Source organism: Eremomyces bilateralis, assembly GCF_010015585.1.
Source record: "Eremomyces bilateralis CBS 781.70 unplaced genomic scaffold P152scaffold_18, whole genome shotgun sequence".
NCBI classification, from domain to species: Eukaryota; Fungi; Ascomycota; class Dothideomycetes; order Eremomycetales; family Eremomycetaceae; genus Eremomyces; species Eremomyces bilateralis.
The window spans coordinates 301,756-318,499 of NW_022985084.1; the positions used below are offsets into that span (position 1 = coordinate 301,756).

At 51.7% G+C, this 16,744-nt stretch overlaps 5 protein-coding genes across 5 annotated transcripts; 3 read left to right on the forward strand and 2 right to left on the reverse strand.

Annotated features, from left to right (window-relative positions):
• Window positions 1–3,044: 3,044 nt before the first annotated feature.
• P152DRAFT_451171 (uncharacterized protein) lies at window positions 3,045–4,914 on the forward strand (the record flags this gene model as incomplete). Its single annotated transcript, XM_033678212.1, has 3 exons — window positions 3,045–3,080; window positions 3,140–3,570; window positions 3,684–4,914. 3 exons carry the CDS (start codon window positions 3,045–3,047, stop codon window positions 4,912–4,914), a joined length of 1,698 nt encoding a protein of 565 aa, XP_033532058.1.
• A 781-nt stretch (window positions 4,915–5,695) lies between these two features.
• P152DRAFT_467847 (uncharacterized protein) lies at window positions 5,696–8,469 on the reverse strand (the record flags this gene model as incomplete). Its single annotated transcript, XM_033680792.1, has 3 exons — window positions 5,696–5,842; window positions 5,919–8,308; window positions 8,364–8,469. 3 exons carry the CDS (start codon window positions 8,467–8,469, stop codon window positions 5,696–5,698), a joined length of 2,643 nt encoding a protein of 880 aa, XP_033532059.1.
• Window positions 8,470–10,311: 1,842 nt separating this feature from the next.
• On the forward strand, window positions 10,312–12,332 carry P152DRAFT_98381 (putative succinate-semialdehyde dehydrogenase). The gene is made up of 3 exons (XM_033683404.1): window positions 10,312–10,962; window positions 11,016–11,900; window positions 11,954–12,332. The coding sequence occupies exons 1-3, from the start codon at window positions 10,558–10,560 to the stop codon at window positions 12,065–12,067; spliced, it is 1,404 nt and encodes a 467-aa protein (XP_033532060.1). The 5' UTR covers window positions 10,312–10,557; the 3' UTR covers window positions 12,068–12,332.
• A 1,380-nt stretch (window positions 12,333–13,712) lies between these two features.
• P152DRAFT_378735 (mitochondrial distribution and morphology family 33) lies at window positions 13,713–14,521 on the reverse strand (the record flags this gene model as incomplete). Its single annotated transcript, XM_033675679.1, has 2 exons — window positions 13,713–14,302; window positions 14,350–14,521. Coding segments are annotated over 2 exons (762 nt in total), but the record flags the coding sequence as incomplete, so codon positions are not given.
• A 389-nt stretch (window positions 14,522–14,910) lies between these two features.
• On the forward strand, window positions 14,911–16,514 carry P152DRAFT_460559 (2-hydroxy-3-keto-5-methylthiopentenyl-1-phosphate phosphatase-like protein). Its single transcript, XM_033679935.1, has 7 exons — window positions 14,911–15,291; window positions 15,391–15,404; window positions 15,455–15,531; window positions 15,581–15,883; window positions 15,931–16,073; window positions 16,129–16,216; window positions 16,270–16,514. Exons 1-7 carry the CDS (start codon window positions 15,195–15,197, stop codon window positions 16,343–16,345), a joined length of 798 nt encoding a protein of 265 aa, XP_033532062.1. The 5' UTR covers window positions 14,911–15,194; the 3' UTR covers window positions 16,346–16,514.
• The last annotated feature ends 230 nt before the right edge of the window (window positions 16,515–16,744 follow it).

Genomic DNA, 16,744 nt, shown 5'->3' on the forward strand with positions numbered 1-16,744 from the left:
TGATATATCGAATAACGCCCGCTGCATGAATTGATGTCATACGCCTAGTACTGAAGAAGAATCCCTTCCACTCGTTCCATCATGATAGTTCCTCATCCCCTATGCCAGTCCCAGAGTATCAGGAGTGACGCGTACCGGGAAGCTCAATACTCGGAAGAGTGATGATGACAAGTGATCTACTGCTCCTTGTCCTCAGCAGGCGCAGGATGAGCACCAGCGGATCCCTCAAGCTTGATGGTCTCGCCTTTTTTGAAGCCGTGGGTCTCGCCAGCTTGAACCGGAGTGGTCGGAGGCCAGTGGACCTTCCACGGCTGAGACTTCTGAGCAGATTGAGTGGAGGCAGGCATGGCGACTAATAGATTCGAGTTGATTTGATGGGCTGATGGACTGTATTAGTTTGATGGGCATTAATAAGGCGCTTGCGAGAAACTAACATTTGCCGGTGAGGGTTGGATAGCTAATGAGGGACTTGGATTGAGAGGTGGGACCGAGCGAGGTTCTGTTGCAGTAGAAACTGGAGATCAATTGACAGGTGAATGAATTCCGAAAGACGACGACGAAAGACGGAAAACGACGGATTAGTTGAAGGATAAGTAAATGTCGAAGAAGAAGGTATTCTTGTATCCTGCACCGACCGATCATGTGCTACTGGGCGCTGGTGGCGACAAGTATAGAGTCCAAACCGAAGGACCCAATCCCCCTTCCAATATTGGCGACATCGGACTTGAACTTCCACAAGCTCAATGTCAACGACTCAACTCAACTCCGTCCGAACAGCGAATTGACGAACAACGCAGTGAACTAGTTATCGGTCGGGACATGTCATGAGGATAAAATCTCTCAATCTAGGCTGGTTTGAAACGGCGCCATGCAAGCTGATATGTACCTACCTTGCATGACCTTTGACATATTGCCACGTCCTAGACATATCTTCTGTTGTACCGCACTGAATCGGGTCGGTCTTCATTATCGTTAGTCAATTATTCCCCTTTGTCAGTCTTCCAAAATCCATCCATGGCCAGTGGATAAGCATGTGAGTCTCTCTTGGTGCGGGGTACAAATACGTCGGTCGACAACCCAATTTGTCCGGGTATGTCTTATCGCAATAGATTTGCAAGATGACTCCAGACTCTTGTCGACTCGGCAATCGGAGTCCAAGAGTCAAGATGCCTGTGCCAACTCGGCCAATCCGCCCCTCATGACAAGCAGCAGCGTCGTATCGTGGACAATCGATATCCGTTGCTCCGCCTGGATTCGCTTCTGCGCCCCTCGAAGAGCGGTGTGTACCATATCCTACCGGAGAGCAACCATATCACCAGGTCGGAAGCTGTCCGGTTGGCCGGCACCGAAGTCTGCGATAACAGCATTCGATAGACGGAGGGTCATGTCTACGAATATCAGGTCGTGGAATCTGAGTTTCGGAGAATTGGTTGAGAGGTGGAAACTGCACTGAAGAGATATCTTAAGGGTTTTGTTCCTCTCCACTTGTTTCGATGGCCCCAGGGCCCCATGGGAAGGTTCCCCGAATGGTCGAGCCTGGGGTTCGGCAACCAAGCGCAGCCTTTCAACTTTTGGCATAGCCGCAATCTTTGAAAGAAAGAAACCCGCTGCCCCGTCTTGAAGACCCTTGAAACCTCGCTCGCTTTAGAGTTTGGAATACCTACTGTGCCGCAACTAGGCCCATATCGCATGAGCATATTCCACCATGTTCATCTTTCAAGATGGCGATCCTGGTCTCGGTGGTGGGGGAGCCGGTTGTTCTAGAGGCTTCGTCTTACCCTACCATACCCGCCGAGCTGCTTAGTCCAATATCAGGGTTGACGGTATATTTTAGAAAGGTAAGGTAACAATCAACTGTTGAAGCCCTGGGCGTATACTTTAAGGCTATCAATTCCTTCAACTCCTGATGCTGCAGCTGTATCCTCATTTTATGTCCATCCCGCCCTCGAGGGCTATGCCGTGGCGTTGTCACACGCGTCATATTTCAGATCAAGTCTTCCGCCATGTACCCATCGTCGATCCAACAATCTCGCCGCAATCCCATATTAACGATCACCAAGGATGTTCACTCTATCCGGATACTACGCATATTCCGAAGTCTCCTGCAGTATCCTGGCCGTTGGATACAGAGACCTTGATGGTCCAATGCTGCCATTCTGGCCATGATATGAATATTAACTGCAATACGTGCATTCTATCGGGTAGGTTGCAGCCTCAAATTTAACACAATAAACGAGGTCATCCTAAATAGGATGCAATTGTTGGTAAGTACTGTATAACAACAATTTCCCAACCTTGAACTTCCGGTCAGAACACTAACCAGACTTCTGATCAGGTGCAGACGTGCAGCAATGATGCCTGGTGGGCTGCTTTCCTTCTGTCACTCGGAACCAAGCAACTGGTAACACGACAGCCCGGGGGGGAGAGGTGGGCTTCGCAGCCCATTCTACACGGATATCCTAGCCTTCGAGTCCAAGTAGGTTCGAAAGTGTCTCCGAGTTCTGATTTTACTGAAGGCGATAGTGTGATATTTGACATACCGCGGAGAGGGAGGCGAGAAGGCTGGGCGATGCCTATTCGCTATCGAACACGCTCTACTCGCTCGCGATACCATCTACGTCACAGCGATGGGGTCATTCTAGACTTGCACTGCGAGACAGGCAGCGCTTAAGGTACCAAATATATCTCTAATAACAATGGTGTTGACTACCACTTACTCCGATGCCAGGCGTCAACTCTCAGTCAAAACTCAGAACAGTGCCGAGGGACTAAATAGAGACTGGCTCGGTGGCTCCCGCTCGGGCGACCCACCCAATGACGATCTCTCGTGAACACTTGGTCCTTGTCCAAGTTCCATGCGGGCTGAATGGGGCCTCCTAGCCATCAGCGAACAAGCATTTATCCAGATGAACTGATTCGAAAAGATCAAAGATCCAAGGTCAATTTAACTGAGGCTTCCAAGCGCTGAGCCAGGGTCGGATTGGATGGTGGGTCCGAGCTGAAGTAGCCGCCAATGAGAGGCGAAACGCCCTGCGCGATTCCCGATGATCTGGGGCTCTTCGGCGGCTACACAGCCTATTGTATGCGCTACACAGCCGACAAGACGGTCTATCCAACAGCCTACGAGACACCCTAGCAGTCAACACGACAGCCAACTCTGGCTGCACGCCAACCCCCGGGGGCTCTCTTCAGCCCACCCCTCCAGCCTCAAACCTCTCCCCAACCCACTCTCCTCCTGCCATTGGCTCCCCACACATTGACTTCAGCCATCCCGTTGCCAGCTTTGATCCCAATCCCCGTCCAGCTTCATCCACCACCTCCATCCATCTCCCTGGGACACAACATTCCAATCGTGCTCCTCCAAACCCCAACATTTTGCCTCCCGGAATATTTGCGGTGCCCACAAAGTCGTACAACACTACAACCCCATGAAAGCTGTGTGCACAATGTCGAGCCTCGCAAGCTGGGAAGAGAGAACTCCCTGGCTACTCCAGATTTCCAACATCCCAACACCCTCCACCATGGCCGTCATGCCTGTTGGGCATGTGCAGCCGTTGCTCGTCCCGAAAGGTAAGGGTTTATACTAGGTGGGCGCCTGCTGTTACACAGTTTCTTCTAAAATTCCCGCCTGCATACCCCTCTGAGTCTGAGATTACTTATGTTTAGATTGCATCGCCTTTCAGTCTGATCTCCTTCCCTCACTTCTCTACGCCTGTCGTTAATGCTGTGCCCGGTCTTCTGGAAACGTTGCTGCCGCGGAGTGGGATATCAATAGCACCATCGAGGATGGAGCATCACGAACTTGAGGCGGGGCGTCTCTATCACGCTCGCTCCAACTCGGTGAATAGCTCGCGGGCACCGCTCACGAAACATGGCCTCCCACGAGAACCCGCTCAGAAAGGACAGACTTGCCATAATTGCGGGACATGCATTGCTTCGGCCATGCCAGATCCTTCGCAAGTTGCCAGGACTTCGACCCCACCCGTCCTGACGAGGCCTTCAGGAAAGAAGACATCTTTCGGTACTGTCCAGACCGGTGATGGAGACACACAGGCTCTTCGCCCCGTTCGTCTCTCGCCTCGCCCCCTCGAGTCATCCCCAGAGTCCCCCATCTCATCAAGCTTCTCGGATCAATTGTCCTCCAGCTCTGGAAGAACCTCCAGTCCGTCCAGTCCCGACGATGGACGAAGTATGAGGTCCTATCAGAGCTCCCTCCCCGTCCCAAGCTCCGGAACCGCCTCCCCTAATGCCTCCACCAAACCCCCTCTTCCACTCTCCAGCTCGACCTTAGAGACCACTCAGCCTAGCATCGCCGAGAAACTTTCCCGCCATGACAGTGCCACAGGCCGTATCTCCAGAACCGCCGCACTATCATCGCACCCCACGACAACCGCCGTCTCGCCTCCAACTATCGCTGCCCGGCGTGCATCTCGTAAATATCGAACCTCCATCACCTCCACCCACTCGATCACCGACACCATCATCTCCGAGAGCCCACAAGTATCCACCTTCCATGACCTTGTCGTCCTCCCCCTCCATGAACGCCGGGGACGCGCCACCACGCAGCTCAACATCGACTCTCAACCTCGCCCAACGGCCCGCAGCCTCTCTCCGCCTCGCCAACGCCGTGTCCAAGTCGAGCATCAGGCGAGCACGCCACTACGGGAGGAGTTCTCACCGCGTTTCCGGCCGGAAACGGAGACCGAGGATGGATCCGCGGCGCCGAACGCGGGAATGTTGTCGAGGCTTGGGAGCAAGCTCAAGCGGCATAACTTTTTGAATCGCAAGGGCACCGTGACTACAGAAGCCGAGAAGGAGAAGGAGGCGCCGGTGGCCGTCAAGAAGGGTTTAAGCAAGAGTGGGCATCAGGTTGTGGAGCAGAAGGCCGAGGTGGTGCATTGGACAGAAGCATAGACCCAACACCGTGCTACAGTGCCAAGCAACCTGACTTCACTTCTCTTCAACTGGAATCGATTGAGACGGGCCTATCCTGTTCAATCAATCCCTATGCGTCATCTTTCGATTCACGCGGTCTAGCTTTTCTGTTGTTCCTTTAGCGTCATGATGGATGGGGTATGTCTGGAGTTTTTGCGCGGAACAGCGCTTTTGGATTGGTTTATGGGACACGATTTCGAGTTTCCCCCGGTAAAAGCACGGAGGGCCTCTTTCCCAGCATATTACCTATCGTTGACAACCGAGACATGGTCTTTAGAGGCCAGTGAGGAGCTGCCGTGTCACGGTGGTGTTATGGTCGCTTCATGCTCCATAGATGCCAGAATAAAATGGTCCCTGGGGTGGAAGAAATTGATAGTCCGGAAGCACATCCCAAGGCTTCGAAACTCCCTCCCTTGTTAAACTATATTTCACCTCTTACGATATACAATTGTCGTGACATGTTCCTTTGGCTATATATGTCTAAATAACTGGAGTGCACGCCAAGCTCACAAGGCCATCAATTCCACTCATAAGTACTTGATGAGGGCTTATTCACCCAACATCATTATCCTATCAGCCTATGAAGGTATTTGTAGGAAGTTGCACATGCGGTAAAGTGGTATTGTATGTACATATATAATGGACTGCCATCCATTTCGCCTGGGTATCTTTAAACACCGAGGCACCCCTAGACGCCGATAATCGGCATACCTTTCGCCAAACCTCATCGTTTCGAAATCAGATCAAGTCATAACATCCTTCAAACAGCAAGGCCTCCTCCCCCCTTAACCCACCGATAATGCGAGAGAACCTCTCGCCGCTTCGCCTGATGCTCACCCTTGTTTTCCTCGCTTAGGCGCCCACGCACCTGGGCCAGAGCGGATCGCATGACTTTCCGAAAACTTCGCTGCCAGGGTATGGTGGTTAGCTGCTGATTCACTGGAAGGACATCCATGCATGGGAGGAAAAAAGCGCCGGCTTACCTGATATTCCGTATTCAGAGTCACCACGCACGCCTCATGCGCCCTGACAATAGTTTCGCACGCCTTCACCACACTCTCACTTGCCTCACCCTGCAGCTTATCCGCGATGAGCAGTAGTAGGAAGCTCCCCTGCAGTAGATAAATCCCGAAGAAAAACGGCATGAAGCTCAGATCCGGATCGTATTCTAGCACGTCGTTCAGGGCCTCGGCAGCGGATACCGCATGGCCCGTGGCGGCGAGGAAGGTCGGGGAGGAGATGAAAAGGTCGTTGTCGTCGAGCATGTCGATGGGGTCCCATTTGCCGCTGAGCAGCACGTGCATGGTATGGATCAGGTAGGTGGAATAAGCGATGATGATCTTGGTGCGGAGGGAAGTTTCATTGTAGCGGGTGGCCGATGAGCTGACGGAATTGGCCGAGGGGGTGCCGGCATCGTGGGCAAGCGGTACGGATTGCGATGGTTGCCCGCTACCGTTGGTGGCGGTGGAATCAGTGGGAGCGGCCGCATCTTTGATCGAAGCAGCGCTGCGTGCTTCGAAGTCACGCAAGCTTTGTTCGAACACGGCTAGATGCTGGCTGATCTCCGCCGTCGAGTTGTCCCACCCTGCACCATTAAGGAAGGCTCCGAATCGAGGATGATTCCTAGCATGGACGAGGTCGACGATTTCGCCTAATAACGTCATGAGGGGTGTGAAATACCCAAAGATACTCGGACCAGCAAGCTCGATCGACGGCCCGGGATGTCGGAAATAGCGAGACGACGGGTCGCTGCAGAAACCGGATGGAATGGAAAAGGTGTCACCAGCTTGCCAGATTTCTTCCTCGATTGGTTGCAGCAGCCCGTCGCATTCGGAGTCGTGGAAGAAGAGCGGCTTATTATAGCACAACGCCAGGTGTCGGTCCATGGTATACAACAGCCACCAGACACGCCGCCGTTCTTCACGCTCTTCCTCAGTAAATTGACGGATAGGATTGCCGGTGATGGGGTTAATAGCCAAGGATTGAGTTGCCATGCCAGCTTCATCAACTGTGCCATTCAAGTAGCGATCGATTGAAGGGGCAATGTTGGAGGTTGGCACCTCTGTGCCCAGTCGGAGTTCTCGTGCCATGGACCACGCTGTATTCCAGAAACGTAGGCTGGCGGATTTATACTCCGTTGCCGAGATCACAGTTGCAATGTGCATGTACGTGATGACGTTGTCGAGATCAGCCGATGCTGTGGCCGCCGGATCCTCTGTCTCGAAGTTCAACCCAAACGCGCCAAATGATGCGCCGTTGGCAAATGGATTGTTCATAAATGTCACAGCCGGTTCGTTGGCCCCGCTGGCATCGTGCACCAGTGGCTTCAACAAGGAAATGGTCAGCTCCCAGAGCCTCGAGCAGATCTTGCTCCGCGCTGATGGTGATCGAAAAAATGGCGATTCGCACGTCTGCGCGCCGATCCAGAGCATACTAGCTAGCAGGGCGGGGGAGCACATCCTGGGATTCGACTGCCGCAGCAATGACTTTTTGCGGAAGACGAAGCCGACCACATACGGGGACTGTGGTTGCATGTACGCGGATGATGTGCTCTGGAAATACACATCCAGCAGCTCGCATGCCAAGTTCGTCGGTATCAAGTTGCCAAGATGAGGCAAGAGAGGCTGTAAAACCGGGTACCGTACTGGCTGCGGAGGCGTTATGCCTCGATTGGTCGTGTATAGCGCTGCGGAGGGCGATGGAACAAACCAACCTGGGGAGTTCATCGCCGGGGGAGATGGAAAGTAATTGGGCATGGGTCGCATTGTGTCGGCTTCAAAGCCCATCGTTGTCACGGTCCCTCCTTGAGGGGCAGGACTTTCGCGGAAGCCAGCCGTGTTGTAAGCACCGCCCGAGTCCCCGGAGGCGGTGGAACGCGGTCCAGGGCCCCCGAAATTGGTTAGAAACTCGCTATTCGATGACATGCTGCGGAAGTTATCAAAGCTCGGGAGTGAGTTTGAGTTCGGGTTCGAGTTAACGCTTGTTCCGACACCGACACCACCATGATTCTGAATCTGATCAAGCCGGTTGATGTTATCCAGACCGGTGCCAGCATTGAGGGCGGCTGGCTGAGGAGCCTCCTGGGTCGATTTCGCATAGTGCATGGATCGCTGAATTGATAAATCCGGAAGCTGGACATTACTCTGGCTAGCCTGCATGGAAAGCAGCACCTGCGCTGGTCCCGCATGGAGTTCTGGCAGCGACGGAGGCTGATGTGCCTGTTCTTCTTGTCTCTTGACATTTCCTCCCGCGCCTGAATCGCTAACTGACCTATTGTGGGCATTCCCCGTAGGCTGCTCTACGGCCACCTCTTTCCGAGATGCTTTGCCACGTTTTCGCTGAACGCGTATATATTCGCATGTAAGGCCATACTCTGCACTGATTCAGATATGGAACACGCTGAAAATTTAGCATCGGAGCTCACGTACCACTGCAATGCGCGCAAGGGCTCCTTCCATCGCATTTGGTCCTCAATTGATTGCACTGGTCGCAAGCACGGCTGATCCTGCGCCGTACAGGCGTACTCGACACCATGATGTCGGATTGTTGACCCGGGGTGCGCGACGCAGAGCGACCAGAAAATAATTGGGTACTGAATTCGGGCACAAAATCCTCTTTTTTGGCGTGATCGATCCAGGTCAGAGTAGCTTCGGCCCTCTCCAAGCGGCTTCGCGCAAATTCTTCTCCTCGGACAACCGACTCGAAATCCGGGAGTTCCAGCTGTCCGGAAGGCGGTTGATCATTGCTCGACGAATAGGTGATGGGGGAAAAATGAGAAACAGAAAGAAGAGGCGGGTGTAATGGATTCGAAAGCATGACAGACTTGACTATCGCAAAAGTGCTTTGGATTTAGGACGCGTGTGGTTCACGTTATGGGAACTAGCGTCGTAAGACTGACGGCGGGCGATGCGATCTGGTCCGCGAGACCGTTGCGGTTTGCCATACAACGGCATCCGCCGAAGACTTTGGGAGAAATGAAAATAACGAACACTCTTTTTTCAGCGGATTAATCGATCGATACGCACTATTCATAGTATGGCTTCGGCCTCTTGCCTCCTCCGAGCATACCAGGAGAGACTTGGCTCGATGGCGGTAAGATGATCCTCATGGCGTTGCCGGTTGCATGGAGGATGGAGCGTTGCATGAGTGGAGTTCGCGGGGTAACAATAATGGTACAGGATTGAGTCCGTCCTGGTGAGAGACGACGGAGCAGAGAACTTTTTCGAGCTATATGCCCGTTAAGACGGTTAGATCCACGCCGGAAATCCCGGTAGATGGCTGATAGAAATATTGCCCAGCGTGAGACACGGTCCGTCGCCTGCGGCTGAGACGTTGGGAACTCTAGATGGAGCTAAGTGGATGGACAGAAGGGATGTGATCATGTGAAGCACGGAATACTACTCTGTACTATGTAATAATAACTGATTATGGGAGTTCATGGGTGGCGCCGGTACCGGTATCGTGGCAATAGGTTGAACTTCGCTGCAGGCAATTGATAATATTGTTCTTCTGAATCCCAAGTCATTGTCTGGTGCTCGGAAACATCCGACTGCACGACATCAAGCCATATGACTGCAACGATTTTCACTCCTGTCCATTGACTGGTGGAACTTCTTAGGGCCGGCCAACGTGAGCTGTTGGATGCAACGCCACTCCCTCTATTCCGTATGGAGTAGCATTCTGATCATCACTATTCACAGCATAGCCATTTCGAGGTCCGAACCTGATCCGGTAGATGGACTCCGTGTACGTTAATAGGTTCAAGATTGTGGTTCACTTTTGATCAGGGCTACGTATGCTCCTCGACGACAGCCGTAAGGAATGACTAGACTTAGCAAAAGCCACAGTCGTATTGGGGAAGTGGAGGACCACACTCCGCAAGTCCGCATACCGAAGATCTTCCAGAGAAAGGATCTGAATGGCTGACCTCGCATACCGTAGTGTGTCCAACCCTGATGATTTGATGAAGAGATAATCGATTCTGTGCCATTGGCGTGGCTTGCATCCCGACGGGAACGAAAGCTAAACAACTGCCCAAGACTCAGGAGAGCAGCCTGCGATGGTGACTTCATGCACAAAGAGTTTCCTATTCAGACCCGGATATGAATCTCCGCGGAGGAAACAGCTCCCTTCTAGAAGGATTTGGAAGCACTGGTACCCCTCGCTGTTGAAACATCGAATTTGGCGCTTGAGTATTATTAACGGCAGCTAGGAAGTAGGAGAAGAGCGGAAAACGATGGTCCTGGAACTTTTGACATCCACATCCATCCTACCTACTGAAATGGAGACAGGACAATTGTCTCGATAGCCGGACCAAATAGAGCAGTGGCAACGAAGGGCTAATAGATATTTGTAATAACTAACTAGGGTAATAGCAATTCTGTAGAGTCGATACGGAAGTATTCGGTCCAAGGTGGAGATGGAAACACAGTAGTGAGGGGGCGAGGGGGAAAGGGTTGGTGCACGTGACCACGCGTCATTATTGTCCTCCGCCTTATCTCCGAACATCTCCATCCCTCCACTTCGTTTATTCATTGTGAGCAGATAAGAACAATAATATCTTACTTATTTACTCGCTATATTGCACGGTACCCCCCCGAAATCCGGTCTTAATTCAACACCATGGCCGCCGAAACGTTGACGACAATATCTCCAATTACGAACAAGCCCATCATTACCCGTACCGGAGTAACCAATGATGAACTATCGGCCATCGTAGATCGTTCCCAAAAAGCCTTCGAGAGCTTCCGGAATACCAGTCTCGAACATCGTCAGACCATCGTGAAGAAAGCGCTATCGTTGCTGAATGACAAGCAAGATGAGCTGGCGAAGGAGCTCACGGAGCAGATGGGAAGACCAATTGCATATACAGCCAAAGAAATCACGACCGCTGTAGCACGTGCTCAATATCTGCTCAAGATATCTTCCGCTACTCTGACCGATACGCCGGGTGAGCCAGAGCCCGGTTTCAAGAGATTTATCAGAAAGCTCCCGGTTGGCCCAGTGCTGGTCCTTTTCGCGTGGAACGCGAGTCTTCCCTTCCCAGATTCAAATCGAGGACTTATGCTAACGCGCCGAAGTATCCGTATCTAATACTCATCAATTCGATCATTCCCGCTCTCCTCGCCGGAAATACCGTCATCCTGAAGCCATCCCCCCAGACCCCGACGATCGTCGAGCACATCCAACAGGTCTTTTCCGAAGTGGGTTTGGACAAGGATGTGATTCAATATTTCCACAGTGGGAACTTCCACCAGATCGAAGAAGTTATACAGAACCCTAAGATGCAGCTGGTGTGCTTCACCGGCTCCGTTGCTGGTGGGCTCGCGGTCCAAAAAGCCGCCAGTGATCGCATCGATGTCCGGGTTGGCCTGGAACTCGGCGGTAAAGATCCAGCATACATTCGTGACGACGTGGATGTCAAGTGGGCCGCGGAGGAGATCGTTGATGGTTCGGTATTTAATTCTGGCCAGAGTTGCTGCAGTATCGAGCGGGTCTACGTTCATGAGAGCGTTCACGATGCTTTCGTTGCGGCGGTCGTCGAGGTTCTCAATGGATACAAGCTTGGAGATCCCTTTGACCAGTCCACGAACGTGGGACCGGTGATCTCCCAGAAGTCGGCGTCGGCGATTAAGGCACATATCAAGAATGCCATGGATAAGGGCGCAAAGGACATGACTCCCTATCATCCTAACTTCGCTCTTCCCAACGAGGGTAACTTTGTTGTTCCGACTCTTCTGACGGGGGTGAGCCATGAGATGGACGTCATGACCGAAGAGACGTTCGGTCCAGTCATCCCGGTTATGCGCGTATCCGGCGACGAAGAGGCTGTACGACTTATGAATGACAGCAAGTACGGACTTACTGCTAGCATATGGACTAAAGACGGTGTCGCTGCAGCGAAACTGTGCGATCGAGTAGACGCGGGTACGGTCTACGTCAACCGCTGCGATTTCCCTAGCCCGGTAAGCAGAGCATACGAACAACTATCTCCTGTATTTGGCTAACTGCATCCAAGGATCTCGCTTGGACGGGGTGGAAGCACTCTGGGAAGGGGCAGACGCTAAGCAAGTTCGGGTACGATCAGTTTGTGAAGCTGAAGAGCTACCACATCAAAGACTACCCGTTGTGAGCGACATTGGGTCATACCGTGTACGCGTCGATGCGACGAGATGCAAGGACGAGGTTTTGCTTATTCGGTCACACGGTGCACTGGTGATCGTTGTCCTCGTACCTTCGTAGGGCAGTCTCACCACCGTTGGAATGGATCGCTGTGTAAGTGTAACACGGACTCGCTGCCAAACGATCTGCGTGTATCCGGGCAACACATCTTCAACGACGATATCACTCTCTAGCGGTAAGTAGCAGAATCATGGAATCGCAGAACCATGGCATCACAGAAACATCCGAATTGGAGCGTTTGTTTTTCCTCTCTCGACTTTCGACGGATTGCGTTTGGTACTTCGGCTCTGCGGAGGGGGTGGTAGAGTTGCTGTCCCACCATATCTCGTTTCAGGTGGGCTTCCACAAGGAATGTAGGAATAGATCCCATAAACGCAAGGAACAATAGTATAACTTGAATTTCTGACTATTACTACGGAGTCTCAATTCTCTTGATCAGTATGGCCAAATATAGAATTCATTCTCAGCGGTGGTTTATAAATGCAGGCATCGCTTCTATACTGGTTATCTTCTTTTATCTACACCTGTACCATTAGTCGTTCTTTTCAGATTGCTGCTTCAAGTTCTGCTCTTACGTTTTTCTGCGATATCCCTCTCGCTTTCGGTTGCAATTCTATTTCGCTCTCGGTTTTTCTCTACATTATGTATTGGGCCACGGTGAAACGATCCATGAAGCATTGGATATCACGACTAGTTTGTTGTGATAGAGACGATAGCCAGCCTTTAGAGATTGTTCGTGGTGGTTTTGCCCCTATCCAAGAAGTTGTCATGACTAACGAAGCAGCAGGGTCGGCCATTTAACTTTCGGAAGGAGGAAATTCGGATCGAGGAGCTCACCGAAGAAGAGTGCGTCTATCCTGCACAGATATGACACGAATGAAACAGAGTGCTGATACACACTAGGCAAACATTCTGGCGTGAGAAAGCGGCGGTGGATGCCTCCTTGATGTTTGCTAACAGGACATCGTCGCCACGGACAAACATCCCTCCGCAATCGCACTCGAAGCTGGATCGAGTTCGACGATTAAGCTCGAGGTTCTGCGGGTATCGCCCTGTCAGTCGTGAATACAGAGAACCGATTGGGCTCGGTACATGCCGGATGGAGAAGGGCTTTGAAGAAGGATTGAAGATCCGATTCTCGGGGTCAGGGGACTCCATCACCTTGGCGGAGCTAGAGACGCCCACCGGAATTCGTGTGATGTAAATTGGCGAATATACACTGTGCACTTATTAATATGATGCCGCTCGTCAGCATAGAACGGAATAGCAGGATCAGGGAAGCGAGATAATCAAATTACAAACGACAGGTCATAAGTTGAAGGGTCATCGTGATGGTAGCAAAAACAAACGGAGACGGATTCATTCCACCGCTAGGACGGTTTAATTAGGAGCAACAAGAGAGCCATGACCATGGCTCCTGCAGCTGCGCTCTCAATCGCAAGCACCGTCTGATCCACTTTTTTCATAGGAACGGTTCGGTCGCTAAACAAGTCCTTGGTGGTGTTCTGCAACCGGACTGCAACCGGGTGTTGGGCGAATATGGCGAGGCCTGAGGCGAGACCGGGCTCATCGCTTGTCTGCTCTAGCGCTTCGACCGGCAGCTCATCGAGGACCTGCTCGATGCCAGCGATATCAGGGGCGGACACGGCGTTCGGTGTTTCCACGCTATCGGATGCTGTGGTCTCGACGGTCGCCGAAACCTCTTCGGCCCCGGTTGCAGTATTGGATAGCTGTATTTCGGTCTGCTCTGCGAGCGCAGCTTTGATTTCCCTGACCAGCCTTCTCCTCCTCCGCGGTTCAATGATAGCCACGTTGGAGAGCAATAGGGCGATATTGAGTCCCATCAACCCAATCGTGACCCAAGTGCTGTTTCGACGGATCGTATCGCTCCATATCTGTTCTTCGTGATATTGCTGCCTCTCCTTCTTCTCCAGTCTTGTACGCACTTCTTCCAAGCCTCTCTCCGCTCCGGCGAGACCGTCCTTCGCTGTCTGGATCGCCTGTTCGTTGACATGCTCGGACCGTATCAGGGACATGTATCGTTCGAGATCGCCGGCAGACCATGAATGCTTCCGCTCTAGAAGTCCGACGACTTCTTTTTGGGAGGAAGCTTGTTGTATATGGGCTTTATCGACAGACTCCTTGGCGGTTCGGACGTCGTTTAATCGGTCTTTGACCATGGCCTCTACGAAAGATTTAGCATAGGTCCACCGGGCATGGCATACAACGTACCAGAAGCTTTTATATCCCGTCTCAATGCCTCGATTCCGGAATAGTCCGTTCCAGTATATGTATTCATACGCTGCGTGTACAGAACCAGCTTCGCCTGCAGGTCGTCCATGATCTGCGAAAAGTGTTTGGAAGTCCCCCATCGCTGCTCCTCCCGTTCTGAAGGGAGCGGCTCTGTTGACTCCGGTGGTATTTTCGAGGGCCGTTTCTCGGTTTCGGAGGCGGTCGAGTAGAACCGTGTCTTATTGAGATACGACAAGCGGGCAGCTATCGGTTGATGGGGTGCTCGCTCCGCCGGCGATATTGTTCGGGCGCGACATTGTGTGCATATCAGCCCGGCGGTTGGGCGACTTGTCGCTGATCCAAGAAGCTTGGTAAGAGCATTTGCTCGTTCGGATATGGATGTCCTAAAGATCGATGCGCGCATCTCGAGAGGAAGTGTGGAGGGAGCTCATGAAATGGGATAGAAGAACGCTCAAAAACCCGCCATTCGCTGAGTGACACACGTTTTTGTTGCTAGCACGAAAGCTTTCTCATTCTATCATCTGCAAATCTCTACTGTGTTAGAAGCATAAGAAAGACAGCACGAGTAATTTGCGGAAGCTGTATTGCGGAACTGGTCTCCAAACGATAACATAAATTTATGGAGACCGGGATTGCGTTCTCGGACACGGCGAAACAGAAGGCGAAAGCAGATGCGAAGATCTTTACTCCTTATCGTGGCGTATTTAAGACTTAAGTCCTTCGCGTTCACTACAGTCCTTACCAAAGTTTCATTCCGGGCTTCCTATTGTCCTTCTTAAACAATAGAGTTGACATATTCGTTCCTACGATCCATCTTTGCCAAAATGAGTGTTAACGGGGCGGCGCCTTTGCCGGCCATGGCGACGAATCCCAAGTTTATCTTCTTTACGGATTTTGATGGCACGGTTACTTTGTCAGACAGTAATTCTCACTTTCATATTCTTTAGATTTGAAGCGTTCACAACGCGGCTTGAACCGACGGTGAAGGAAGATGCTGACCACAGTTTTCATTTCCTGTAGGCAATGATTATATAGTTAGTCTCCTCTCGACCGTGAATAGAGCCCATTCTTACCAATAGTCTAGACGGACAATCTTGGGTTTGGACACAGCAAAAGGCGGCAGTTGAATTTCGATGTCTTGGAGGACAAGATGCCCTTCAGGTACGTCCCGTCCGTCCCATCGCGAACTTAATCGATAACACAAAGATAGGGACTCCTTTAAGCAGATGATGGATAGCATCACGACCTCATTCCCTGAGTGCATGGAAACGCTCAGGAAAAACATCAAGCTCGATCCTCACTTCAAGGATTTCTTGGATTGGTCGATCTCTGCCAACGTCCCCATTGTCGTGCTCTCAGGGGGGATGGAGCCGGTTATCCGTGCCCTCTTCGAAGAGCTCGTTGGGAAGGATGCCGAGAGGATCCAGATCGTGAGCAACGATGTCGCTGCCCGCCCTGGAAAATCGATTGATCAAGTGGGAGGGTGGGAAATCCAGTTCCTCCACCCGGAGAGGTAAGTTCACTTCAGCGTGAGTCGATGGCGAGGCTGACCAGGAGTAGTGGGTTTGGACATGACAAATCAGTCGAAATCAGAAAGTATTCCACTCTTCCCGAGAGACCGGTTCTCTTCTATGCAGGGGATGGAGTGTCTGATCTATCAGCGGCGAGAGAAACCGATCTGCTCTTTGCGAAGAAGGGACATGGTAGGACCCCAGTGTAATGACGAAAGGTGGATGGCCTGCTAATGGTATTTTTCAGATCTCGTGAATTACTGCGTGAGAGAGGATGTCCCGTTCACCATCTTCCAAGACTGGAGTGCGATCCTCGAAGGCTGCAAAGAAATTGCGTAAGTAATCATAGCCCCAATAGTCAAATAGTTCCCACTAAAAATCTACATAGGGAAGGGAGGATCACAGTCAAAGAAGCGGCTCAGAGAGGGTTTGAGCAGTACAAGAAGGATAAGGCTGGTGCTTAGTAGAGTCAATACTATTTCACTACTATCAGAGGCTCTATATGTTTATGTTGTTGGTAACGCTGGGCAGCGTCTGACAAAGTGGTACAAGACTAGAGCTCAGAATAGATGATGATAGAAAGGCCATAGACAATAGATGGGTAGCTTTCACGTGCGCCTCTGCTAGTGCCATTTTTGGAGTTAAGTGTAGCGGCATGTTCATAAGGCGGATGGAAGATGGTCTCAAGTATTTTGCTAGACGTTCGGAGTCTGACGTGAAGTATCATGTGCCATTCCGGTAGCCATTCTAAACTTAACGGAAATATGATATCTCGATCATCATCTGAGTCTTATGCTCTATGATGCCATATCCCTCTCCGCTACTGCCCCGGCTTTTAACCAATGGTCTTCAGAATGGCTTCA

Bases quoted from the DNA above. Each gene is read 5' to 3' on its own strand.
- P152DRAFT_98381 (XM_033683404.1), top strand. From the start codon at position 10,558: ATGGCCGCCGAAACGTTGACGACAATATCTCCAATTACGAACAAGCCC. The intron at 10,963-11,015 runs GCGAGTCTTCCC...AACGCGCCGAAG, and splicing joins TGGTCCTTTTCGCGTGGAAC to TATCCGTATCTAATACTCAT. The intron at 11,901-11,953 runs GTAAGCAGAGCA...ACTGCATCCAAG, and splicing joins GCTGCGATTTCCCTAGCCCG to GATCTCGCTTGGACGGGGTG.
- P152DRAFT_460559 (XM_033679935.1), top strand. From the start codon at position 15,195: ATGAGTGTTAACGGGGCGGCGCCTTTGCCGGCCATGGCGACGAATCCC. The intron at 15,884-15,930 runs GTAAGTTCACTT...GACCAGGAGTAG, and splicing joins CAGTTCCTCCACCCGGAGAG to TGGGTTTGGACATGACAAAT. The intron at 16,074-16,128 runs GTAGGACCCCAG...GGTATTTTTCAG, and splicing joins CTTTGCGAAGAAGGGACATG to ATCTCGTGAATTACTGCGTG.